The 24,786-nt window shown below is 56.1% G+C and overlaps 9 protein-coding genes across 9 annotated transcripts; 4 read left to right on the forward strand and 5 right to left on the reverse strand.

Annotated features, from left to right (window-relative positions):
• Nucleotides 1-513: 513 nt before the first annotated feature.
• CDEST_12613 (uncharacterized protein) lies at nt 514-960 on the reverse strand (the record flags this gene model as incomplete). Its single annotated transcript, XM_062928769.1, has 2 exons — nt 514-700; nt 755-960. 2 exons carry the CDS (start codon nt 958-960, stop codon nt 514-516), a joined length of 393 nt encoding a protein of 130 aa, XP_062784820.1.
• Nucleotides 961-2,340: 1,380 nt separating this feature from the next.
• On the reverse strand, nt 2,341-6,592 carry CDEST_12614 (Putative Mg2+ transporter protein, CorA-like/Zinc transport protein ZntB; the record flags this gene model as incomplete). The annotated part of the gene is made up of 8 exons (XM_062928770.1): nt 2,341-2,865; nt 2,950-3,363; nt 3,428-3,669; nt 3,739-4,305; nt 4,370-4,523; nt 4,582-5,783; nt 5,850-5,982; nt 6,050-6,592. 8 exons carry the CDS (start codon nt 6,590-6,592, stop codon nt 2,341-2,343), a joined length of 3,780 nt encoding a protein of 1,259 aa, XP_062784821.1.
• A 1,166-nt stretch (nt 6,593-7,758) lies between these two features.
• On the forward strand, nt 7,759-9,016 carry CDEST_12615 (Putative fructose-bisphosphate aldolase, class-II, aldolase-type TIM barrel). Its single transcript, XM_062928771.1, has 3 exons — nt 7,759-7,978; nt 8,044-8,423; nt 8,500-9,016. The coding sequence occupies exons 1-3, from the start codon at nt 7,884-7,886 to the stop codon at nt 8,892-8,894; spliced, it is 870 nt and encodes a 289-aa protein (XP_062784822.1). The 5' UTR covers nt 7,759-7,883; the 3' UTR covers nt 8,895-9,016.
• Nucleotides 9,017-9,614: 598 nt separating this feature from the next.
• Nucleotides 9,615-11,015, reverse strand: CDEST_12616 (Putative aminotransferase class-III, pyridoxal phosphate-dependent transferase, major; the record flags this gene model as incomplete). Its single annotated transcript, XM_062928772.1, has 1 exon — nt 9,615-11,015. One exon carries the CDS (start codon nt 11,013-11,015, stop codon nt 9,615-9,617), a length of 1,401 nt encoding a protein of 466 aa, XP_062784823.1.
• Nucleotides 11,016-12,173: 1,158 nt separating this feature from the next.
• On the forward strand, nt 12,174-13,461 carry CDEST_12617 (uncharacterized protein; the record flags this gene model as incomplete). Its single annotated transcript, XM_062928773.1, has 3 exons — nt 12,174-12,301; nt 12,376-12,977; nt 13,031-13,461. 3 exons carry the CDS (start codon nt 12,174-12,176, stop codon nt 13,459-13,461), a joined length of 1,161 nt encoding a protein of 386 aa, XP_062784824.1.
• Nucleotides 13,462-14,469: 1,008 nt separating this feature from the next.
• Nucleotides 14,470-15,698, forward strand: CDEST_12618 (Putative peptidase G1, concanavalin A-like lectin/glucanase domain superfamily). Its single transcript, XM_062928774.1, has 2 exons — nt 14,470-15,148; nt 15,259-15,698. Exons 1-2 carry the CDS (start codon nt 14,583-14,585, stop codon nt 15,560-15,562), a joined length of 870 nt encoding a protein of 289 aa, XP_062784825.1. The 5' UTR covers nt 14,470-14,582; the 3' UTR covers nt 15,563-15,698.
• Nucleotides 15,699-15,832: 134 nt separating this feature from the next.
• Nucleotides 15,833-18,258, reverse strand: CDEST_12619 (Putative glycoside hydrolase, family 43, Galactose-binding-like domain superfamily). Its single transcript, XM_062928775.1, has 5 exons — nt 18,045-18,258; nt 17,946-17,989; nt 17,467-17,854; nt 17,224-17,388; nt 15,833-17,160 (listed from the first exon to the last, which is right to left on the reverse strand). The coding sequence occupies exons 1-5, from the start codon at nt 18,135-18,137 to the stop codon at nt 16,507-16,509; spliced, it is 1,344 nt and encodes a 447-aa protein (XP_062784826.1). The 5' UTR covers nt 18,138-18,258; the 3' UTR covers nt 15,833-16,506.
• Nucleotides 18,259-18,841: 583 nt separating this feature from the next.
• On the forward strand, nt 18,842-22,053 carry CDEST_12620 (uncharacterized protein). Its single transcript, XM_062928776.1, has 3 exons — nt 18,842-19,079; nt 19,179-21,546; nt 21,610-22,053. The coding sequence occupies exons 2-3, from the start codon at nt 21,353-21,355 to the stop codon at nt 21,695-21,697; spliced, it is 282 nt and encodes a 93-aa protein (XP_062784827.1). The 5' UTR covers nt 18,842-19,079; nt 19,179-21,352; the 3' UTR covers nt 21,698-22,053.
• Nucleotides 22,054-22,210: 157 nt separating this feature from the next.
• CDEST_12621 (uncharacterized protein) lies at nt 22,211-23,789 on the reverse strand. Its single transcript, XM_062928777.1, has one exon. It carries the CDS (start codon nt 23,581-23,583, stop codon nt 22,339-22,341), a length of 1,245 nt encoding a protein of 414 aa, XP_062784828.1. The 5' UTR covers nt 23,584-23,789; the 3' UTR covers nt 22,211-22,338.
• Between the last annotated feature and the right edge of the window lie 997 nt (nt 23,790-24,786).

A 24,786-nucleotide genomic window follows, 5' to 3' on the forward strand; every position in this document is an offset into this window, starting at 1 on the left:
GGCTCAGTCCGGAGTCTTTGTGCTCAGTCTCGAGATATCAGTCGATGTTATTGCGCAAGCGTCGGCGAGGGGGGGGCGGCTCAACATCGATCTCGACGTGTGATAAGAGGTTGGACGAAACCCGCGGCATTTCCGCTTCGGATTCGCGTCGGATGTTGGTCCCTATCCCCTTCTTCCGACTGAGAATATGTCCCCCCTCCCCCATCTCAACACCAGACCAAGTATAACGGAATGTGGACCACGTTACACTCTGTAACCCCGGGTTTGTTTGATTGCATGGAGAAAAGTAGGAAACGGTCCCAAAGATGATGAGATAGACAAAGAGCACGGTCGTTGCATACAACTCATTTGGCGCAGGCCTTGCTTCCGTCTCTGCATCCTTGGCAGAGGTTGTGAGTCGGTTTCATGATTCATCTCTCTCGCAACTCTCACGCCGCCAAGAAGGCAAAGGGAACCCCAGCCGCGTTCTCTTCTCCCTAACACCACATGCGCGCGGTGATGAGCACCTTAAACCTAAGTTAACCTGTCGCCCAAGATGGCAACTTCGCTCTCAAGAAACACGTTGACGGCCGGACCGCACCTTTCGAAGCCGTCGAAGCCGTCGAAGAAAACGAGGAACTCACGGCCGAGCATGCCGAAGGGCGCCAGCAGCGGATCCCACAGAAGCTGGATTCGGTACGTGTCGCGATGACCGTGCGTCCTGTCCTCTCTCTCGAGAGAGAGAGAGAGAGAAAGAGGGAGAGTCGATAATCACCCTGAGACGTGCGCTTCGTCCTCCTCGTCTGCGTCGGTGTGGCCGGCGCACAGTTGGCGGGACACGCTCGTGAGGGACGACCAAGGCCGTGCCGACCGCGGCCACATCCTATGGTTCTCATGCACGAAGAACGAAGGGGGCAGCTTTGCTCTCGTGGCATGGAAACGGCGTCTCGGTCTCGTAGTCGCCAATAAGGACAAGGTCATCTGAGGAAAAATAAAGAAGAAGAAAAGTTCCAAAATCAGCGCATGAATCTCATCCAGGGTGATGCTGATGCCGGGTGCATATCGCCAACTAAGCGTCTTGGCATCTGAACCCGTCATGGGACGATCCGGAGGCCCATGATGATCATGCAAACTGCAGACACACAGGAGAGCGGGGATATGTGAGTTTTCTTCTTCTTCTTCATCGTCTTCTTCTTTCTCCCTGGGTAAGAAAACAGTTCATTTACAACCTTCCTGGTCCTGGTCTCCCTTCCCCCCCTCCCCCCTCGCCACAGCGCAACGTCCACAGTGTTGTCTTCCCGCTGCCAGCTTTGATAGACGTCGTTCGTGAACACCCAGTCCCCACAGCGGCGGCCAGACATCCCGCGCCCGGTTCGTGCCGTTCTCTCAATGCGGGATTCGTTTCGGACCGTTTCTCCAACAGCTCTCCCTCCCTCCTTGGCGGGATGCGTGTTTGATCCTCCGATTCTTCCATACTTTTGGGGGAGGGGTGGACTTTTTGCTAACAAGGTTGACCGAAACGGCCGCAACGTCCGTATCGTGGCCCTAACGAGGAGCAGAGTTCAAATCCCCAACTCATCCGGCGGGCTTCCGTTTCCCGAGAACGTTGGACGAGTTTGGTTTGGCCACCGGGTGGCCAGAAGCACTGCCGAGAGTTGTCGGGTGTGTAGGATGGTCTGGTAATGGCATGAGCCGCAACGAGACCACCCGCCTCATCTTGTTAGAACAAACCATCTCGGGCACCAAAGGCGCCAACGGCGGCAGAAGACGCACGGTAGGTGGGCAGTGTGTTTGGCCCGCAACAAAATCAACCTAACGTGGCTTGCCATGCGGAGTCGCTCATGCACTGATGAAAAGGGCGAATGCTGAAATGAAGTTCCTGCGCCCAAACCCCCAAGAGCCAAACGAATCTCTGAGCTGACGAACCACTCATCCCCAGAAGCAGACCTCTGCCTGCGGCTTGAAGCAGTGATTCGTTTCTTAAACGAACGTCCGATCTGTAGTTTTATTTGCCAAAAGGCGAAGTGTATAATGTGTCAAACCACATGCGATATTACTCAATGTTTATCTGCTGAACGTCTCCATGAGGAACACAGTCACAGCTCACAGGACTGTCGTTACTGCGTATAGATTACCCCAAACGGGCTTTCCGCTACTCGCTGAAGTGCAATTAAGTTATTCTACGTCACATTTCCGGGCTATTAGGTTTTTGTAAACATTATCAAGTCTGTATAACGCTCAAGGTTTCTCTCGTTGTACAGTATGAGTACATGGAAAAGAGGAATCCAAATGCGGTGTGTGTGGTGACCTAACTGCTACGCTGTGTGTCAATATGCCATGCCAATGCCATGCCATGCCGTGCTAGACTCTCGCCTTGTTCCGGTTCACCTCCGGGATGCGATACTCGCTCGCCCTCTCCCGCCTCACGCTCTGCCAGAAGTCGTACCCGCGGTCCCTCTTCTTCGGCTTCCTCTCTGCCTTCTCCGCCCTCTTTGATTGCCTCCGTTCCCGCTTCTCTCGCGGCACAACCTTACCGAGAAGCGCCCCCGCCGCGCCGACGGCCCCCTTGCCGCCCTTGTACGCGGTGCGCACGAGGCCCTGCGCGCGGCCGCTGAAGGCGGCGACGAGCGCCGCGGCGATGATGAAGGCGGACAGCGGCAGCGAGACGGCGCCCACAAATCTGATGCTCGGGACCTGGGCCTCCCACTCGGCCGTGTTCATGCCGAACAGGCTCGTGAAGAAGGACAGGGGGAGGAAAATGACGGTGAAGGTGGTGAAGATCATGACGGAGAGGTTCTGCGAGGAGGCAAGCTCGGTCTGCAGGCGTGACCAGCGGACCTCGTCGACCTGGGCCTTGCGCTGGACCATCTCGAGAAGCTTCTCGTACTGCGAGAGAGGGTTGAAAGAAATTAGTATAAGCAAAAACCCCATCTATAGAGTTGGGAACACAACCGGGGGTCCAAAACTTACATCGTTCCTCGTCGTGTCGACTCTCTTCAGCATCTCCATCGTCTGGCTCTTGTACTCGTCCAACTTGTGCAGCGCCTCGTCGAGGTACATCTGCCCGTTGTGCGTCTGGTGCCTCACCTCGTCGCTCTCGAGGGCGGCCTTCATGTTCCGCACGACGCCGTCCTGGGTCTCGAACAGCCGCTCCAGGGACTTGAGCTCGTCTTCGAGGTCGCGGAGCTCCATGAGGGCCGACGTGTTCTCGCGGTTTTCGCGCTCGGCCTCCTCGAGCTCCCGCTTGTGGCGCTTCTTGATGGACTCGGGCCGGTTGCTATCGGTGTCAGAGTCCGAGTCCACGCCGCCGCCGCCGCCGCCGCCGCCGAAATCCTTGAACGTCTGCATGCGAAAGCGCTTGAGCGAGGAGGTCATTCGTTCGGTCTGTTCGTTCGGTCAGTGCGTGTGTGTGGAAACTGGTGGGGTTTATAAAGGAGGTGCCTCTCACCAGCATGCTGATGGCCTCCTCGAAGATCCTGAAGACTTCCAGGTCCGGGTGCGAGGACCGGTCGAGCAGGACGGTGACGGCGTGGAGGACGATAAAGGCCGCGAGGTCCAGCGCGTTCTCGCAGCGCCCCGTCAAATCGCCATTGAGCTCGTTGTACACGCTGTTCCTGAGGTCTGCCTGCTGGAAGAGCGGTCCCTCTTTCGGCTTCGACTCTCGCCTGTTGAAGAACGTCGACAGGGTTGCTAGCATCCGATGTCAGCGCGACCGAGACTCTACTACGTCACATTATACAAGGTGCAAATTGGGCTCACTCGTATCGATAGCCCATAACCATAGCTGGTCGACCATGAGTACTTTCCCGTCCCTGATGGCCGCCTCCAGGTCTTGGTCCTCATCTTCCGTGTTTGTCGGCTCCTCATCCGGTAGATCCGTGCTGGAGGGAGTCAGCTTCTCGATAGGACTCCACGCTGAACCGCTCGTCTGTCTCCTCTGCAGACCGAGGTGGTTCCGGTCCGCGCCGCTGGGCGCATGATCCTTTGTCAGCTTGTATAGCATCTGGTCGTCATCCCGGGCCCAGGTGTCTCTTAGCGAAGGATACGCAAACTGGTCGAGGGTACGGCGATAGTTGAGGGGCGGGTCGTAGCCGATGTACTCCCAGATCATCCGCAGCTCCGCGGACTCCAGCTCGGCGATCTCCCGAGGGACGGGGCGGGCACGGCCATGCTGCATGCGGCGCTTGATGAAATTCCGTCGGCGGAGAACGTTGATGTATGTGTCGAAGTGGAGGAACGGGAGGTACATGTACAGATAGGCTGACGAGGGCCCGCTGCCGGGGCTCGTACGGCCAGACAGACTCGGGGACGGGTGCGGCGAAGAAGCTAGCAAACGGGGTCAGTACATGAGAGTATGGTAGTTCGACATGAGATCTATAGGGTACTTTACCCGATCCTGGAGGGATAAAGTTGCAGGCTGGCTTGACGAAGGATGCTTGGGACTGGGAATGCCGTCCGATGACATGTTTCGAGGCCCAGTTGTCGGAGTTGGATACTTTGATGAAGCTCGGATCGTGGGAGTTCGCCAACTTTCCAAGGACATCCTAAACCATGTGAGTACACCACTCTGAACATCAGGGACAAGCCAACCTCCGGACTGACCTTCACCCAAGACGGGTTGGTGAACGGCGTGTGTATCCACATGAACTTCCTGCTGGCCGGGTCGGGCCTCGAAAACCCAGCCGTCAGGTCATCGAGGGCCGAAGCCCGTGACAGCCGATCTTGTCGTCTGGACAACGGCTCGGAATGGCTCTTTTCCACGCCGACCTCTACCCCCGGCGGCTCCGCGTTGGCGGCGGCCCTTGGAGATAGTTCCAGTTCGGTTGGGTCTGAGCGCGTGCTCTCGGCGTTGCTGCTCCGGCTGGACGGCCGGCCGAATCCCGGCGGCGAGAGGGCCGGCACCTTAAGGCTCTGCATCCGCCGGACGGCGTCGACGGGCGCCGAGTTGGAACCGCCGGCCATGGAGGGGCGGGTGACGACGATCCCCGGCGAGTCCTGACTCTCCGAGTCGGAGGTCTTGGGTCGGCTACCGGAGTCGGAGCGGCCCGGCCAGATCTTTTGTCCCAGCTCCTGGAACCCGGACAGGATCCCGAGGCCACCGTTGTTGCTCGTCTGGGAGTCTTCCTGGCCCGGCCCAGCCGGGACCGTAGCCGTAGCCGGACCCGGATCGGAGGACGGCCGCAGCGCCGTCCGCCTCAGCCGCTCCTCCAGACACCGCTCGGGACCTTTATCGAGGAACTCCTGGAGGTGGAGCTTGGTGAAGTACAGGCGGATGGCAGACTCCATCTCAGCGTCCGGGTCCTCGAAGAAGCCGATGATCTCGACCTTGACGCGCGTCTTGAGGTTCAGGGGCGTGTGGACGTGCATCTCGCTCAGCGCCGTCGCCTTGTCCACGGCGGCGGCGAGCTCGCGCAGGTAGCCGGCCATGGTTTCGGCGTTCCCCTCGCCAAAGGACGCGCAGTTGGCGTGCTCGCTGTCGAGGGAGAAGACGCGCTCCTGCCGCACGCCGACGAGCGACGACTTGATGGAGGCGATGGGGGCGCCGAAACGGACCTCCTTGGCCGGTCCGCGGCTGGTCGAGCCGGAGCCGGACAGCTGGGAGTCGATCGTCTCGTAAAAGGTCCAGATCCTGAGCTCGCTGGCGATCTTGGAGAACTCCTCGTGCATCGTGAGGAGCGGCTTGTGGCCCAGCCGGAGGGAGTCGGAGATGGAGCGCGGGAGAGATCGTTGCAGGCGCAGAAGACGGCGGATGCTGTCCTCGAGGTTGTTCATCGAAAGGTAGCTAGAACCTCGATGGGGGGTTGCTAGCCGCAGTTTAGAAGAGATGCAACTTCATGTCAGACATCTCAAAGGGGAGTTGAGCAGCTCACCAAAGAAGGAGATCCCGTGACAGTTGTACATGAACGGCTTGTGCTCCACACTCTTGGTGGCCCTGAGGAGCGCCATCTTGACGACCAGGCCACCAACGCTATGGGCGATGAAGAAGAGAGGTCGCGACCGTTGCTGCGATTAAGTCAGTCTCCTCCCCCTTCCAGTCTCTCTCCGCTGAACCTGGACGAGAAGCACTCACGGGGCCATATCTCACGCTCCAGACCTGCTCGATGAGATCGTCGGCGAGCTCTTCAAGGGTGACGCCGTCCGCCAGCTCCCGGTGGCGGTACAGCAGCACGCGCGCCTTGCTGACCTCCTTCCGGATCCCTTGCCTGACCCAGAGGTGCGTCGCCCTCGGAAAATGGCGGCCGATGGTCGGTGACACAGTAGGCACGTCGTCGCCGGGCCGTCCGAAGTATCCCTCGGGAAGCGGGTTGCGCGCCCAGGTGTCAACGGGGTCGGCGCCGGGACACGGCACGCAGACGATGTCGACCGAGGTCTCGTTGTACCCGAGCCCGTCGACGTCGCCGTCGATGTGAGCGAAGCCGGGGAGGCGGAGGTTCGGGATGCTGGGTGATGGGTAACATGGTCGCGGCGGGGTTTCGGGCCTGTCGACGTGTGTCTCCTCCGAGGGCTGGCCGGGCGGCGACGGAGTGCTTCCGGAGCTGTCGCTCTGGGCGGTGGCTACGTCGTCTAGCACGGCGATCTCGGCCTCGCGCGTCCAGTTCTTAAGTTCCGACATGATGTCTCCGGCATTCTCAGGGTCGCGAGATGTCTGTGATGATGCCACGAGAGACAGTTGATGAAGAAATAATCTGTTCGAAGAGGCTGGTGCCCGGGGCTCAGTCCACCTTGGATGTTGATGGTGTCTGTCTGCCAGCGCAGCCAGCGCAGCCATCCCCCTGCGTGTCTGCGTGACCTACAAACAGGCCTGCATGGTTTTACTGCTGACGGCGTGGCCTGTTCCATCGTGCGCCAGCCAGCCTCACTCAACCGCCCCTAGCTAGCTTTCTGTGAATAAGCTGCGGACCGAGCCTCGAAAGGCGCCATCTCGGATTGGGTGTTGCGCAGGCAGCCTGCAGGAGGATCAGCGACGCTAAGTTGCGTTGGTCAGATTCGACATCACCTGAACAGGGAATGCCACATAGGCACCCGCGGCTGTGACGAGACTTGCAATGACAAGGGGTTGGTTGGTTGGTCTTCCGTCAGTCTCGGTCGAGGACGAACAGTGAGACGCGCACTGCTGGAGTCGAAAGTGACGTGAGCATCCTGGCGACTACTGCTATTGTATTTAATTCGCAACATGCTCCCATGGAGACTGAGTTGTCGAGGCTCTTCCTTGGAGAGTGTTGATGAGGGCCGATACGAGAACACTGGCTGGGCGAGCTGGCCGCTAAACTCGCGCTGTAGCCTGTTGCTGTGTGCAGCCAGCCAGCTAGCTGCCGGTTTGCCGAAATAGCTATTGGACCGTTGGTGAGTTATGTGTGTCCCTTGCGGGGCAAACAGTCGCTCTTCAGCCGCCAGCGGATGAGATAATGACCAGCTCTCCAACTCTGACATTTGACTCTGCTGCAACTTGGAATGGCTATGTCAGTGCTGATTGAGTTGTCGAACGTTGACAGACTCTCATGGTCAGGATTGCAGGAATGTGGGAATGGTGCGGTCCGGGGTGGGATGCCACCGCGAGCTAACTCGCAGAACAATTCAAGACCCAAACAAAATGAGAGAGAGATTGTACCAATGCTAGAGCATACTCAGGTGGCGTATATAATAGAGCAAGCAGTCAGGTAACGATAGATGGAGTTGATGAAAGGAAGTAAACGTGATGGCCTCGTCTCGAGGAAGTGAGGAGCAGCACCGTCTCGAGGCACATGTTCCCGATCCCCGCTCCGTGACGCGGGGTTCAGTGGTACGTTCGCCGATGTCAAAAGCGTATGGATAAGAAGCCATTGTGCCGTGTATTGAAAAAGCCTTCATTGATTTGAGTATTGTCATTCTACTTTACCTGGTAACCCTGCAGAGCCTTCAACATCATGTCAGCCTGGTCGGATAAAAAGTCGCAGAACCGCACTCTGCGGATTCTCCAAGCCGCAACCGAGGGCAAATACGGCGTCCTCGCCGCCGTCGCGTAAGTAAATTAATCAACAAACGACAACGGTCGGTCGCACAGAACAAACGTTAACCCCATCTCAGCTACAACGTCGAGCACCTCACGGCCCTCGTGAGGGCTGCCGAGGCCAAGAGGTCGCCGATGCTCATCCTGCTGTTCCCCTCGACCGTCAAGCAGCTCCCGACGCTGCCGTGGGCCGTCGCCGCCGCCGTCCAGTCGGCCACGGTGCCCCTCGCGCTGCACCTCGACCACGCCCAGGACGAGGCGCAGATCCGCGACATCACCGCGACGCTGCCCTTCGACTCCATCATGGTCGACATGAGCCACCACGACCACGCCGAGAACCTGGCGCGGACGAAAGTGCTCACGCGGGTGTGCCACGACCACGGCATCGCCGTCGAGGCCGAGAGCGGGCGCATCAACGGCGGCGAGGACGGCATCGCGGACACGGGGGATTTGGAGGGTAAGCCGCACGAAAAGGACGACGATTCACACGAGTTGCCCCTGAACTGGACTGAACTGACGCAACCTTTGTCTAGCTCTGTTCACCAGCCCCGAGGAGGTCGAGGACTTCATCGAGGCCGAGATCGATCTCCTAGCGCCCAGCATCGGCAACATCCACGGCGACTACGGTCCCAAGGGCCCCGAGCTCGACTACGAGCGGCTGGCCCGCATCAACGGGCAGATCGGCGGCCGCGTGCTGATGGCGCTGCACGGCACCAACGACTTCAGCGCGGACATCCTGCAGCGGTGCATTCGAAACGGGGCGATCAAGCTGAATGTGAACAAGCTGCTCCTCGAGGTCTGGAACGTCCACCTGCAGGAGAACGCAGCGAAGAAGCCGCTGTCGCAGCTGATGGAGGACGGGATGAACATTCTGCAGGAGGAGGTTGAGCGGTGGATCGACATATGCGGCAGTGCTGGAAAGGCTTGAAGGGGAGGAATAAGAGGGCTGTGAGTGTATGTATGCATGTATATTAAAAAGGAATCAATGTGATTCTACACACAAGATCAGCGAAAAGAAAAAAAAAGCTGCTTTGCAAATTAGTTGATCGATGAAATCGCGAATGCCACACAACATCGATGGAGTGAGTGACTGAGTGAGTGACTGAGTGTATCTCGATCACAAGAAATCAAAGACTTCAAAAACAAAAGATTTACCATGCGGCCAGTGTGGATTGAACACACGACCTTCAGATTAAGTGATTGAAGTTAACTTCAGTCTGACGCTCTCCCAATTGAGCTATGTCCGCCGCTGGTTGTTGAATCAAGGTTCACAAAAGTGTGAATATGCAGCATTGAGACAGGGTTGCAACCCTCAGAAACCCACTTTGTTAAGTCGGTCTCTGCATTCTAACGACGGCTTACTGTCAACATGAACTACCTTACCAAGACGTCTTCTGTCCTTCATTGCATTGCTTGAAGTGAGTAACTGACAACATGAATCATGCCCCTCAATGTTTCTCAGGGTGTGTGTCCAGTTCAAGTTCAGTCTTGCAACCTGCGCATGTTACAAGCAACGCAGTTGAAGAATGGCAAATTAAATTACCAATTAAACTACCAGGTTCAGGTTGATTGATCAATTACACGTTGTGTTTTATACGCCTCTTAAGTCCAAGTTTAGCCACACCTCTACAGTATCTCCCCCGCCGAATTACACCACCGGAATCGTCTTCTCGCGCTGCTCCAAGACGTGTCCAAACGCCTCGTCCAGAATCCTCAGCCCCTCCTCGATCTCCTCCGCCGTCACCGTCACCGGCGGCGCCAGCCGGAACACGCCGCCCATGCCCGGCAGGTTGACGACGTTGCAGGAGAGCCCCAGCTCCATCGCCCGGTCCGAGACGGCCTGCCCGAGGTCCGACCCGGGCGCCTTCGTCTCGGCGTCGGAGATGATCTCGATGCCCTGCAGCAGCCCGCGCCCGCGCACGTCGCCGATGCACCAGTACTTGTCCTGCAGCCTCAGCAGGCCCGCGCGGAGCTGCTCGCCTCGCGCCGTCGCCTTGCCCGCCACGTCGTCGCGCACGACGATCTCGAGCACCTTGTTGCCCACGGCCGCCGTGAGCGGGTCGTTGAGGTGCGTCGTGAGCCAGAGGAACCCGGCCTCCTTGCAGCCCCGGGCGACCTCGGCCGTCGTGCTGACCGAGGCCAGCGGCAGCCCGCACCCGAGCGTCTTGGACAGCGCCAGGATGTCCGGGACGACGCCGTCGTGCTCAAAGGCAAACATCTTGCCCGTACGCCCGACCCCCGTCTGCGCCTCGTCGAGGATGAGCAGCATGCCGCGCTTCTTGCACTCGTCGCTGATGCGCCGCAGGTAGCCCGCGGGCAGGTCGAGGATGCCGCCCGTCGAGAGGATCGGCTCGAGGATGAAGGCCGCCAGGGACCCGACGCTCTGCCGGTCGATCATGGACCAGCCAAAGTCCATCTCGGCCTCCCAGTCGTAGGACCCGTCGGCCTTGCGGAACACGGAGCGGTACGCGTACGGCGCCGGGAACGCGAGCTGGCCCGGCATGGCGGGGCCGCCGTTCTTGCGGCCGGCCGAGTACGTCGCGGACCCGGACCCTTGCGTGAGGCCGTGGTAGCTGGCCGACATGGCGACGATCTCAAACTTGCCCGTATGGAGCTTGGCCATCTTGATGGCCGCCTCGGTTGTCTCCGAGCCGGTGTTGAGAAAGAAGGACTGCGGGTAGTAAGCAAGGTGAGCCGATGGAAATCGCAGCATGCACACATAACAGAGGGAGCATACCTTTTCGAGGGGGGCGGGGAGCAGCTTGCCCAATCTCTCTGCGAGGTCCGCGACGGGCTGTGTGATCATGTTGCTGAGGAGATGGTCCAGCTCGGCGACGTACTTTTGGACAACCTCGACGATCTCCGGGTGGGAGTGGCCCAGGAGGGAGCTCATCTGGCCAGACGTAAAGTCGAGAATCTGGCGGCCCTGATCATCGTAGAGCTTCGTGCCCTTGGCCCTGCTGATGATGATGGGCGAGTAGGGGACGCCCGTGGACATCAGGTACTTGTCGGTCTTGGCCCAGAAGGCGGCGGTGCTTTCGGAGGCCATGGTGAAGGAGTGTCTGGATGTCGAGAGAGGGAAGTGTCTGTGTATGCTGAGTGATGACCAAAATCTCCTCAAAGTGAAGCCTCTTGAGACTATTTATCCAGATACGATATCGCCGTTGTTGACTTTGCCGCGGATGGTGGGGTTCAGTGAGGGCTTGGGAGATGGAGTTGTCCGAGGCCAAAGGCGTTTCCCGCGGATCAGTGGAAGCCCAACTGACCCTCTCCGCGGGGTGGCAATCAATGCTTTTGGAGTGAACCGGACGAGGGAGGCCCTCTTCCAATTGGGTCGTAGCATGTCATGGGTGTATTTGTTGAGTTTCAAAGTTGTTCATCTCCGTGGACGGAGTTAGGAATGGTCATATCTGAATTAATTTGGCTTAATCAACCTGTTGTCCATCCACACAATTGTAGAAGCTCAGTAATCGGGCGTCGGGCCGTAGCATCAAAAGACTAGAAACAGTCTGTATGTTCTTTATTTGCATTCTTCCTTTGCAGCAAGTTGTGGCCTTCATTGCTGCCAACCTTGCGGGATGCATTCGCGTCCATCTGCAACTCCCATCAAAGCGTGTCTCGCGGTCGAAAAAGGCGTCTTCAAGACTGTTTTGATACTTCTGAAGAGTCAACGTCTGCGTCGTTGCAAACAAACCAGTGTGGCTGAGAACCCCAATTTCCAAGGAGACACAGAGCACCTTGCAACCTTTGACGGATTGCTGCCGCTATCAAGCCAATCATCATGCACACAGCATGCCCCAGTCCGGGTGAGAAGACAGGAATCATTGAGATGAAGCCACCGCTTCCTGAACCACACCGGTCGACTGCCGTTTGGTTGCCTCTGCTGCCTGGCCAATCCTATGAAGCAAGCCCAGCAGGTCAAATTCCATTTGAAACTTTCAGCTTGCAAAAGGCAAACATGCAACATGATGGCAAGTGATTGGCCATCCTTCATGCAGGAGGCCAGCAGCTTCACCCCCACTCACATGCTTGTTGCTGTGTGCCCGCACCATAGACTCGCCAGTAGAAGCAAATAGGTTAGAGCAACCCAGCGAACAAGAGGGAAAAGAAAATAGGATAAGAACCGGGTCTTCCTCTCGAAATTGGCAAACCTTTGCAACAAGCTAGTTCTCTCTTTCGTCCACCTTTCGTCCATCTCACAACCGTCATGGCTGACGAATTCTTCCACAAGATCGACCCAGACGGAGACGTACTACTCATCCTCCGCAACCCCAACACGCCGTTTGCCGTATGGGATGAAGAAGAGGAAATCGAATGTCTTTCGCCAAAGCGGATGTAAGTAGTTTCTTCTCTCTCTGATGCAACGCTGTCAAGATGCTCCTGGACAGAGTTGATCTGACCTCCAGCAGAGACGGGAAACATGCGGTCCCAGACTATCACAACTATCCACCGCCAGCGGATGACATTTGGGACTCCCTAACCTCAGAAGATGAAACGCCGGTGCCGGCGCCCTTGGACCCGCCATCAGAGCCAAAAGAGGAGCCCGAAATCAAGTATCTCGTCTCGTCGCGACATCTTACGCTGGCGTCAAACACATTCGAAGCCGAGCTCAGAGGTCCTTGGAAGGAAGGCGCCATGAAACACACCGACGGCTATCATCATATCGACGCGTCGGAATGGAACTCTGAAGCACTTCTGATATTGATGCGAGTCATTCACGGGCAATCGAGAAGCATTCCCCGTCAAATCAGTCTCGAGATGCTGGCAAAGATTGCTGTTCTTGTCGATTATTACGACTCTCTTGAGGTCACAGAAGTCTATGCATCCATCTGGATTGATGGGCTCAACGAAAAGCTTCCCACCGACTACAGCCGAGACATGGTCCTGTGGCTCCTCGTCTCATACGTCTTTCAACAGGACGATATCTTCTCCCAGATGACCAAGATAGCGGTCACCCAAAGCACGGAGCCGGTGATGACGCTAGAACTTCCGATCCCGTCGATCGTAACTGGTGAGTCGTTTTGTTCAGTGTACTCTCAACAGGAGCCAGCTGACCGCAAATAGACCTGATCGACCGGCAAAGACAAGAAGCGGTCGAGTTCATCTTGAATACTCTTCAGACTCTATTGGATGTTTTCCGTAAGGAATCGTCTGTGTCATATTGCAGCTTTGAATGTTCCAGCATGCTCCTTGGGGCGTTGACCAAGGAAATGGACAGACACAAGTTGTTGGATCCAGCCCCGAAGGAGCCATACACAGGATACTCCATTGTCGGTGTCGAGAAGATGGTGAAAGAATTCCGCAGCCCCTATTGGAATCACCGCAGAGAATCCTGTGTTTCGAATCATTCAAATCATCTTTCATGCAATCTCAAGACCAACATATCGACGCGCTTAAACACCCGGCCCAATGCGACCAAGGAAGGATTCAAGCTCTCCGAGATCCAGACACTGACAAAGAAGCAAAGTCTCAAGACCGAAATAACGGAGGATTAATTAGGCCAGACGTGTACTTTTACAATTCTCACTTGATTCTCAAGTGTCTTAACAGAGGAATACTCTTCGGGTGGCCTTGGGTGTGGATAGGGAGGATGGTGACTTTTGGTTTGGTACTCTTAGCCCTTTGGCCACTTTGCAGCACGAAAGCCTTCGGGCGTCAAATTAGTGTCTTGTTCGGGAATCCATCTCAAGTTGTGGGACCATTTCTCAGGGCCCGTGAGTCCAAAAGATGGTGGGTTTTGTTTAGTGGCCAGGATGTTCGACTGCCGCGATAAGATTTTCGACAGGGTTTGGAACAGCACACAGCATGACTGTGAGAAGTTGCGTTGGATAGATGTTGAGAACCAGCTTGAAGCCATCATGAGGCTGCTACTCTAACAGGTTTACGGCTAAGCCGCGCCTCACAGCTCACACATGGAAGTCCCGCGGCAGCGCTACATTTTTAGGTTTTTTGTTAAGATCCCCTTTCAGGCAGCGTCAAGGAGGTGTGCGAGGTGGCTGCTGCTGCTCGCTGTCGGTGAGTGTATAGTCGGCTCGTTGCCGAGAGTGTCGGATACCTCGGCCTGCAGTCGTCTACCGGCTCGTATTGCAGTGCCCTGTGGCCGTTTATGCGCGCGTCTCGGGTCACGGGTGCCGAGAAGCCCGCCGGGATACCGGCTGTCTAAAATATGATTGATAAATTGATCCATGCGTATTTCCCTATCGCACGCAACGGTTGCAACCCCTTTAGCACTGATATGATACCCCCGTCAACATTTGCAATACTAGCGCTGTGATATAGCCTGAGCCCTCAATTAAGCTTTCTGATGCGCCTTACCCCGGATGAGCCATTTTTGCCAAGGTGGGGAGATTGCTATCCATATTCACTGTTGTTCAGAGAGTCTGGGCTTGAAAGAGATACTCAGACGCAATAGTATTCTCGGAAATAGTGGAGATGGTAAAATAGCGTCAATTTAGGACCATGAAATTGCTTTTTGAATACGGACTTCTTCGCAACGGACGGCACCGGCTCAAATGCGTGCGACAAAGATGTATAAAACTCGGCTCAGGTACGACTTCTTACGGTAGCACAGAATTAGAGACCACTTGGGAAAGACATATTGCTATCCTCTCTGCCCATGTCAGTCGCCATGAAGCTTTCTGCAACACTTCTTCTCCTTGGAGCAGGACTTTCTGCTGTCGCTGCACTCGACGTCTCTGTGGCCAAGGAGGCGCATCGGCTGGCCATCGAGCGGCGGGAAGCCTCCCGCGATGAAGCCCACACACTCCAAAGCCGGACGAACAACCGGTCTCGCAGCAGAAACTGGTCTGGTGGCGCCGTGACAAACGATCGTTACCAGTCGGTTACTGCCGAGGTGATCATCCCGAACATCACTTTCCCATATGGGTATGATCCCAAGACGACCTATTCCTCGTCCGTCTGGGTCGGTATCTCCGGATACGACGATTTCTGCGACGTAGCAGGCCAGACTGGTCTGATACAGGGAGGGTACTACTACCTTTACGACAAGGAAGGCGACTTTGGCGTTTTCGCTTTCTACGAATGGTTCCCCGATGGGCCCGTGTTCCTTGACGACACGGAGAAGATCCTCACAAACATTGGCGACCACGTGCGAATGACGGTGACGCAGAAAAACAACAACACTGGCACCTACACCTGGGAGAATCTGACGCAGGGTAAAAAGTAAGTAACACAGTGCCCTAGTGAGAACCTGTCACAAACACTCCATTGCTATTCTGTTGTAATCCTATGGAGTCGAGTTAAAAGGCGAAATACTGACACGAGGTTTCTAGGTTCGAGAAGAGCCTGACTGCGCCTACAAATGGCAGCCTATGTACCAACACTGCCGAATGGGTAATTGAATCCTTCATGTCTGAAAAGGATCACACAAGTCTCTATCCCGACTTTGGCGAACTGAAATTCATAAACATCAAAGCTGTCGCGGAGAGCGGCAAGCCTGCGTCGTTGTCAGACGCCTACTTTTACGACGCCGAGCCGCTTCTTAACGGTAAACGACTCACCAATTGCGCGATTCAGCCAGAGACCGCTTCTACAACCTGTAGCTGGTTGGGTTACAAGGACATATTCTCCAGCTGATGACGTTGCACTACAAATACAAAATGGGCCAGTAAGCCCATGAGTGTACGGCCTGAAGTACATAGCAACAAGCCCGCGCGAAGTATCATAATATCAAGTAGTTGATGTAGCTAATTGAAATGGAGTCTCATAAAACATAAACCCAATATTATGATTTTACCTAAGAAGACGACGGAGAATTGCTCTGTCTAGTAAGAGATGAGAAAGGTAAGCAAGGTGTCGGGTACTGCACGAAGTAAAGATGTCAACTGAAATATAGGTCTAAATCGGTGACAATAATCATCTCTGGCCCTCCCTCTCTTGTTGCCAGGGAGAAAGGAGGCCGTAAAATAGACCTTAGGGCCCCTATGGCGTAGTTTCAGGAGGCCACTGGTGCCCTCGAGCCCTACGCTACGGCTCCAAGGAGATTCGATAAGTCCGTCCGTTTGCCGGCATGATCCAGTCCTGGCTTCAAATCCTTCAACTCCTTGGTAACCGGTGATATCCCATAGGGCTCGTGACACGATGCTTGGGAGTCATAAACAATGTGTTCTTCATTCGCTTTTGTGAGTGCATCTCTAGAGAATACTGGGTAAAGTTAATGTCATCTAGATATATGTGAGCCACCATTGTGATACGCATCAACTGAATGGCTGTTTTAAACTCGGCACGACCGCTTCGATAACACACGCAAACCTCGTCTGTGCGACGCTGCGAAATAGCCATTGAGGCCGTCATTTTCCTCGGCGTCACCCAATAGCAATTGCGATATGGAATCGGTCTTTGACTTGTTCATATTGCAAGGGAAAAAGACATGATGCTGTTTGACTCGGCGATCAACTCCAGCAAGATAGCAGCAATTCCAAGTCTGGTGCAAAGTGTTCGAAGAGATGACCTTCAACGGAGAGATTATTGATTGAATTTTACAATAGCTATCAGTTCGCGTCTGAGGCTGAACTCGGCAACTACTGAGGAACGACAAGCTGGTCGACATCAGGCCCCCAGCCCTCCGACCTCGAGAACGTGACTGTGTTCTCCCCCTCGACGAGATCGACATGGACGGCACTGCTCCCAGTGGTAGAGAGATGCGACGTGGACAGGAAAGCCACCGCCTGCTCCTTGCCGTTGACCGAGACCGCCGCGTACCGCGAGGGCTTGTCGCCGTTCTTGTGGTTGACGATGAGCGTGACGCGGTCGGCCCCGGCCACGCTGAAGTCGAACGTCGCGGTGCCGTCGATGTCCCCGCCGAGATACCCGGCCGCCGAGGACCCGCTGCACTGGGAGCAGTCGACAACGCGGGCGCCGTTGGCCAGCGCCGCGGTCTCGCCCTCGATCTCGGTCGTGACGGTGGACTCGGACCAGGTGCCGGCCGCGACATCGACGTTCCACGCGTCGTGCCAGTCGAGCGTCACCGACGTGCCCTCGATCTGCAGCGGGAGCCAGACGTAGGTGCTGGCGGCGAGGTTCGTCGAGTGCCACCTGTCGCCCATGTAGATGGCCTTGTCGGTGCCCAGCGGCAGGACGAAGCTGACCTGGCTGCTGTAGGTCTTGGAGCCGACGGGCGCGAACTCGGTCCATTCGGACCAAGGGCCCGAGAGAGACGTGGCGTAGCTGTAGACCTGAAAAAGCTTGTTAGTTGGAGGGCGTCATGTGTCTCTTTTTTTGACAGGGAAAGGTCTTACGTTGTCGTTGGGGTTCCAGCCTGTGAGGTGAGAGCCAAAGATGAAGTAAGTGCCGTTACGCTTCACCAGCGCCGGCGACTCGGCGAAGTATTCCCATCCAAAGGTCACCTCGGCAACATCGAGATAGTCGTCTGTGAGTTTGATGATTCGGGTTCCGTACTCGCGCTGCCGTCTTTTGTCAGCAACAACAACAACTACAAGCCACCACCCAAGAAGAAGGAGAAGAAGAAGAACAAAACTCACGTCTTCGGTCAAGAGGTATCCCGTTCCATCGTCATCCTTGAAGATGCCAATGTCGCGGCTCTGGTAGTCAAAGGGGCGGAAACTCCGGATGTACTCGTACTCGCCGCAGACGGTGTCGCCCGTTGCGACGCCGACGCGCGCGTCCTTGTAGTCCTGGGAGTCGACGTGCAGGTGGAGGACGTATTTGCCGGTCGCGTCGTTCTTGGTGACCTTGGGCCGCTCGATGATGCGGTTCGGACCGAGGTCGCCGGCCTCCTCGGTGCGGCTCAGGAGGCGGCCCTCGAAGCTCCATTCGATGAGGTTGGTCGAGGAGTAGCAGTTGACCGCCTGGAACAGGGCGCCGTCGGTCTTTTCCTCGCCGATCATGTAGTAGACGCCATTTTCCTCGCTGTTATCCTCGGTCAGTGGGTGGTTTTTTCTTTTCGACGACGCACGTCTTCCGCCTTTGTTGCTTGCGGGGTAGAAGACTAATGGCTTACATGATGCCGGCCCCGTGGGCTTGTACGTGTTCACCGGTGTTTGTCTATGGCCGGTAAAGTCAGAGCGAGAACGTAATATTGAAGTCATTGTCAACTCACGGCAGTCCATGTTGCCCCAGGAACAATGCTGAGAGCGGCATTCACACCACTCAGCGAGAGGGAAGCAGCCAGAGCAAGAGGCGAGACACGCATTGTGACGGTTTGTTCTCGATGGGGTTGAGTTGATAGTCCTATGCAACCGCAATATTGACTGAGACCTCTGGGGTGTCTTATAAGTTGAGCCCAGTTGCCACTGTAACATATGATTACTGCTACTACACGATGCTACGCTCTTGGCAATGTGCTCATCAGCGCATATTACGTATGTGCCCGGCACCATCAACTCCTCTGGTTGTTGCGCATATGACCATCACCGCCTCGGGTCAGAATCGCGCGAAAGAAAGCATGCGTCAAAGTCCCGGCAGCGTAGCATTCAACTCATGACATTCGGTTGGGTTTCCGGCCACCGACACACGTATGGGGATGCCGGAGCCGAGAACAGCGTCGTGTCTGGGGGCGCCGATGCCACCCTAGCGGTGACGACCTCCACAGGAACCCCACCTTTGTATGCGGGAAAACCTGCTGATCCGGGGGCGGGGGGATGTTGAAGCTTTCGCAAACGAGTATGATCTGCAAGGGCACGCGTGCAGCAACTGAGGGGAAGGGCGAGCTGTCAGTCACGCGTGGTTCTAGATCGGGATGGAGCCGAGATGGGCGGCTACGCGCAACGACGGGATCAGGTTTTCACGTGTTTGGAGAGGGCAGGGGGATAGACAACTGGACAGTCGAGGTGAAGGGCAGGTTAATTGCTTTCACTGCTGTTCCCCGAACGCTAACAAAATGGAGAACTCTTAAAGCTTTCTACACCGTCCCAGATCGTCACTCGAGAAGAATGGCCGTCATTCTCCGAGACGCTTCACTACGAGCACATCTCTCAAGCAACAACAATGTTGGAACTAGACACAGCTTTGATGCATATATTTCAAGAGTATTACAGCGATTCATACTAGCGTAGAGCAATGTTTTCAAGCCTCAGACCTTTGTCTTCCTTGTCGCTCTTCATTGCGCGTCTATGTTGTTCCTGGACTGGCTCGTGTAAGTCACCGGTGCGTATCCGTTTCAGGACCCCTGTCTCGTTTTTCTTATGATAGTCCTCGAGTTCAAAGCAACCCCGGACTGATTTGACTGCAGTAGTGGGCAATCTTTAATATCTTAAAGATAACTGTAGGTGCCACTGAAGGACAGGACCTGCCATCAGTACTCGCCACGAAACAGAATAGACGGCGCGATTCCAGCTTCAGGTCTCAAACCCCCGCTTCTCTATCGGTCTAACACTCAGTCAAGGGACAAGAGCCGGCTCCAGAACCTCTGGGCGTGGTGTACCTTCCCCAACGCCGTAACACATATCGAAAAGCTTCCTTCGTGTTCTGTGCAGTCGAACGCAAATCGGCGGCAGTATGATCGGCAGAAATCGATAAGCTTAGAAGGCCACTGTGCTCGGAGAACATCCTGCTCCCCGAAATTCGAAAGCGAGTTGGCCATATATCAGTGACGACACGGAGCACACCGGGCTACGTGCCCGGATCCGAAACACTGACCGCGGCTAAGATTGCACCACAGCCCGTGATTTAGAGTCTAGCAGGCCTCGGTTCGGTGCTCGACTCCTTCTCAACGACCCGATTCGGTCTCTCCGTCCCGTCCTTGAGATCCTATGAGGAAAACCGACAGATCGAATTGGGGTGCCCGGTGCCCGATTGAGTAATAGCTTCGCGCTGTCATCGCCGTCATAAGTCCCCGTCATTCCCAGTAGTTGGGACGCCCGGCTGGTGATCGCACTGCACAACACCACAACATCACGAGACCCCCGATCTCTCCGATTGCTTTCGATCAGCCGAGGCACGGCGTCTAGCCCACTCCAGGCCAAGCGTGATGCTGAACGCAGATTGTCGAGCCACTGTCAAGCTGTCAGGATGATGCCAGCATAAACGGGGGGGGGGGGGGGCCGGCAAGGCTTTCCTGACGGACTCGGAGGACCCTGAAATCGGCAGCCCTCGGAATGACGCAAGGAAAGAAGTTCCTGGAAGCCAGGCGATTACATCCTCGGAACCCGTCTGTCTGCCCTCTGGTTCCCAGGCGGGGCGAGGTGATTTCTCGATCCGGCCGGGGGTCTCGGCATGAGCTCATCGTCCGAACCGCCCCTCCCTCCCCGATTACACTGTCCGGCCGCAACAGCAACATCAACCCTTTGGATGCATGGAACTCGAGGGATTTATTTCTGTTTTCCCCCATCTTTGCTAGGAAGATCTTAAGCTCGACTCTGGCTGCCGGTTATGATGAGCTGTTTCGCGGCAACTCACGGGGCTCCAGGTGGTAAAGAAACAAGACCAGCGACGTCTCTCTCTCTCACCACTCAGGAAAGTGAACACTTCAAGATCAAATTCGTCACACGGCACAAGTGATTACTGATGCAAAAGCCGGCGTTGACTTGCTTCACGTGGTACCCCCCGGTCCCATCACGGCCCTCCGAGGCTTCCAGCGCCGTGGTTCCCCGCCCACAAACGGTCATGGTCGTGGAGGGGGAGACATCCTGGGTTTTCCATCAGTCATTTGACGTCTCGTCTGAAGTATCACCCACGGACGACGTCACCGGCCCTCCATCGTAGGGTGACGACCAATGGGGCAACGGCCTTTACCTGGCATAGACTCGCGTATTCGGTGAAAACGAGAATCACGCCCGTCTCAACTCTGTCCGGCGTAGACGACCCGGTAAGCGCGCGATCCATGCATCCTCTCTCCGGCCCATCAACATGCAACGGACACCGCGGAAGCATACTCGAAGTCTGAATCAGCGTTTCCCCACATTCCAGTTTTCCCAATTCAGAAGTGTATTGCGAGGAACGTCGGGGCGTCACCCGGCGGGCGGCGGCCCTCACGGAGGTTATGCGAAATAGCCTTCGATTGCGGGACCATCCACACTCGATCGGGGGGAGGCGGCGAGACGACCCCGGCCGCGGCGGGCTAGGATCGTATTCGGGGAATAACATGGAACTCGTCGAAGGAGGGGCTGTGGAGATGATGCCGAGTTGTGTGTATATATATCGTCTTGACATCCCGCCAAAGAGACTGGGTAAATCTTCATCTCTACAACAGCAGGATTTACAACAACACAGTTTACGCTACTGCAAGGCACACAGCGACAAAAACAGAATCAAGCGCCATTACTAAGATATTCAACAAAATACCCGAAACGCAAACATACAATCGACAACCCGGTACCAAGCCGCGCAACATCTACATCGGGGTTAAAACCGCCCTCGTCAACACACCCAACACACTGCCCATATACTCTCAACATACTCATCAAGAAAATGCGTTTCTCCACCGCACTCACGATCTTTGCCGCCGGCCTCGTGGTCGCCGCCCCCGCCCCGGTCGACTTGACGGACAAGGACGCCGGGAAGAAGGACGGCGGCGCCATCGCCGCGTGCGAGACGGCAACTGCCGCGGAGCAGGTGTCGTGCATCGACGGCTGCGACAAGAACGCCGCATGTATCGTTGCCTGGTATGTTACCCCCCTTACCCGGTTCTGATCATCCGACATGTTCGGTTGCTGATGCGCCTGCAGTACTTCCAAAGCTGTCGCCGGTTACACGGGGTGCGCCGGTGTTGGTCCCGGGCCGGCTCCGAAAACCCCGGCCACCCCCAAAGCATGAGTACCAAAGGGGGAGCACCTTGACGACGAATTGATGATTACAAAGAATTTCCTCAGCCCTCTTCATTCTTCTTTACATTTATCATTGCTCAGCGTAGAAGTAGCTTGAAACACATAGTTATTCAATGAGATGCTTTTGGGACGAAATGAGGAATAGCCGAATAGATGACTCGAATAACACAATCGTGTTTTTCAGACTGATTCTGTCAAAAACTAGAACGTATAACAGTGTTCAGAGGATCTCTCGAGTGTTGGTGCTAAACATGTTGCTGAGCACGATGTAATCGGCTTTTGCTTGGGTTCGCCAATTTGACCTTATACAACTTTCTAGGCCCATTGGCCTAATTTAGACAAGCACAATTCTCTCTTTCTTATTTGTGCGCAACTTGAATGTTAATTAGGCCAGATTCGGTACGTTCTTCCCTCATGAAGCTGGCCCTCTCCTTTTGGAACGCGTCGTTCAACATCGGTTACACCATGATCTCGATTGCAGCATGGTCCGTAGGATAATTAATAATTCTTTTTAAACAAAGGAAAGGCTTTTGCTATCGTACAGACAACAACAACAGTCCACCCTCGGAAAGGGGTGGAAGGGGGTATCAGTGCCATGCGGCATCAACGCATGCGTCAAACGGGCCGAGTCTATTTGGCCTCCTTCTTAGCCTTGCCGGCAATCTCCTCGGCCTTCTTGGCCTTGTTCTCGAGAACCTTCTTGACTTCCTCGATGGTCTCCTTGAACAGCTTCTCGCCCTCGTCCTTGTGCTTGTCGGCGACCTCGCGCAGCTGCTTCAGCTTGGGGAGGATCTGGTCGCCGTCGGGGATCATCTTGAAGTACTGGTCAAGGCCGAAGGACTCGCCGACCTGGGAGCCCTTGGACTTGGCCTTGTCGACAGCGTCGGTGACGTAGGTCTCGAGGCCACCGAAGTCGCCCGACTCGACGGCGGTCTTGGCCTTGTCGAAGAGCTCCTTGGCGTTGCCCTGCTTCAGGGCGTCGGCGTTCTTCTCAACCAGCTCCTTAACCTTGGGGTTCTTGTCGAGTAGGGGCTTTGCCTCTTCGAGAGCCTTCTTCCAGGCCTCGTCGCCGAGCTTGCGGACCTGCTGGACCTTGTCCTCGACGAGCTTGCGAGCCTTTTCGAAGTTGCCGGCGGTGAGGCCGCCGGCGAGGAGGTCCTTGAGCTGGCCCCAGGTCTCGTCGACCTGCTTCTTGGCCTCGGGGCCGTACTTGGCGCCCATGTCCTTGAGCTGGTCGATGTTGCCGCCGAGCTTCTCCTTGAGCTGGGGATGGTTGTCGACGACGTCGCCAATGGCGTCGCCGCCGAGAGAGGCGATCTTCTTGGCGACGTCGGCGAGGACGTCGTAGGCCTGGTGAACGGCCTCGAGGCTCAGGCCGGCCTTGGCGACGTCCTGAAACTGCTTGTAGGCGTCATTGATGATCTTGTCGGCCTCATCCTTGTGGTTTTCGCGGACGGTCTCGAAGTCGTTGAAGGCCGTGTCGACGTAGGCGCGGCCGCCGGGGACCCAGCCGACGTATGAGTAGGCGAACTGCTTGATGTAGTCGATGGCCTGGTCGGCGGAAGGGGTGTTCTCCTGCAGCTTCTGGGAAGCGGCGGAGTACTTCTGGGCGGCGTCCTTGGCAGCCTTGTTGACCTTGGAGGCGGTGCGTCCGGCGGGGGTGAAGGAGTAGATGGCGTAGAAGAGGCCGGCGCCGGCGAGGCCACCGGCGACACCAGCGCCGAAGTGGGAGCTACCGGAGCCAGCGCCTCCTGCTGTTGATGATGAGGCCGTGCTTGTGGTAGACTGGAGGCGGAGGTGCTGCTGGCGGGGGACGCGGACGGCGCGGGAAGCTCTGGGGAGCGTCGAGCGAACGAGGGGTCTTGCGGACATCATTGTGGCGGTTGTATGGTGTGCCTGGTTGAGATGATTGAAGAGAGATGAAGAGAGACGAAGAGGGAGAGAGAGGAAGAGCCCGTGGCGATGATTGACGAGTATAGGTTTGAGTGAGTTGAGCGAGTTGAGAGAATTGAGAGGATTGGGTATCGAGAGTGCGGTAGATGATTGATGGGAAAAGGGTCGAGATGGAGAGACACGTGCTGATTATGAAGAGAAAGAATGAAAGCACAGCAATGACCGGATTCTCTCTCTCTGGCCCTGGCCCATTCAAATTCCGGGCTAGCGGCAGGAGAAACCAGAGCGGCAGACCTGTCAGACACACAAGGAACAAACAAGGAATACATGCGTCACACGTGCCTTTTTTTTTTCTCGGGGGTTTTTTTTGGGTTACTGCTGGAAACTCCCCAGTTGAAGCCATGATGACGAGAGCTTGCTGGGTGTGCAGCTAGGTAGTATTTCCTAGGTAGGTACCTAAGGAGACCAACTGCACTACCAGCAGCCATGAGAACCAGGGAGGTAAGCTCTGCGCCTCGTTCTCCCCCCTCTGTGCGAGTTCAGCCTGTCTCCTGGTACTGTCCCATGTCATTTGCCCCTGTCGCCGCCTGAAAATCCGCTTCTTGATGCTCCAGTGTTTCTGTACGACACATCTGACCGAGGGACTGCCTTGAATACGTACCTCTGATGCTCTGTAGAGGAATCTAGGCCCTCAGCCTTCAAGGTACACCACCATAGAAAATGCATGGCGAACTACCTAAGCCGGAACTGGAATGGAAGCTCCGGCGGCAATGACCGGCTGATGACGTCGACGGCGCTCACACCTCAGGGGATAGCTCGTTTCCTAATCGAGACAACGACCCCTGCATGAACCCCCGCTTAACCAATGAGAAGCACAGGGTGGTGAGGGATGGCCCTGATGGCCTGGCGTCCCCCCTGTTCGATCCCGCTTCGTGGGTTCGGAATGACAGCGGGAGGAGAGATTTGCACGCCATTGCCTTCGCTGCGGGGAAGCCTCTCCTCATTCTCCTCAGACGAGGAACGCCCTCGTCATCGTGATGAACCGTGGGCCACTGGCCTCGTGAGCCCAGACTGCCCCGCCTCCTCCCCATCTAAGCTCTGGAGGTTGACGAGAGTCGACAAGAGAGTTGACGACAGTTGCATCTTGCCAAGATCAAAAGAGCCAAGGATGGTTGATGGCCTTGA

This window comes from Colletotrichum destructivum, chromosome 8 (assembly GCF_034447905.1).
Source record: "Colletotrichum destructivum chromosome 8, complete sequence".
NCBI lineage: Eukaryota > Fungi > Ascomycota > Sordariomycetes > Glomerellales > Glomerellaceae > Colletotrichum > Colletotrichum destructivum.

Bases quoted from the DNA above. Each gene is read 5' to 3' on its own strand.
- CDEST_12618 (XM_062928774.1), top strand. From the start codon at position 14,583: ATGTCAGTCGCCATGAAGCTTTCTGCAACACTTCTTCTCCTTGGAGCA. The intron at 15,149-15,258 runs GTAAGTAACACA...CGAGGTTTCTAG, and splicing joins AATCTGACGCAGGGTAAAAA to GTTCGAGAAGAGCCTGACTG.
- CDEST_12615 (XM_062928771.1), top strand. From the start codon at position 7,884: ATGTCAGCCTGGTCGGATAAAAAGTCGCAGAACCGCACTCTGCGGATT. The intron at 7,979-8,043 runs GTAAGTAAATTA...ACCCCATCTCAG, and splicing joins GGCGTCCTCGCCGCCGTCGC to CTACAACGTCGAGCACCTCA. The intron at 8,424-8,499 runs GTAAGCCGCACG...ACCTTTGTCTAG, and splicing joins GGACACGGGGGATTTGGAGG to CTCTGTTCACCAGCCCCGAG.
- CDEST_12621 (XM_062928777.1), bottom strand. From the start codon at position 23,583: ATGATGTCCGCAAGACCCCTCGTTCGCTCGACGCTCCCCAGAGCTTCC.
- CDEST_12620 (XM_062928776.1), top strand. From the start codon at position 21,353: ATGCGTTTCTCCACCGCACTCACGATCTTTGCCGCCGGCCTCGTGGTC. The intron at 21,547-21,609 runs GTATGTTACCCC...ATGCGCCTGCAG, and splicing joins GCCGCATGTATCGTTGCCTG to TACTTCCAAAGCTGTCGCCG.
- CDEST_12619 (XM_062928775.1), bottom strand. From the start codon at position 18,137: ATGCGTGTCTCGCCTCTTGCTCTGGCTGCTTCCCTCTCGCTGAGTGGT. The intron at 17,389-17,466 runs GTGAGTTTTGTT...AAAAGACGGCAG, and splicing joins GATACCTCTTGACCGAAGAC to CGCGAGTACGGAACCCGAAT. The intron at 17,161-17,223 runs GTAAGACCTTTC...AAGCTTTTTCAG, and splicing joins GCTGGAACCCCAACGACAAC to GTCTACAGCTACGCCACGTC.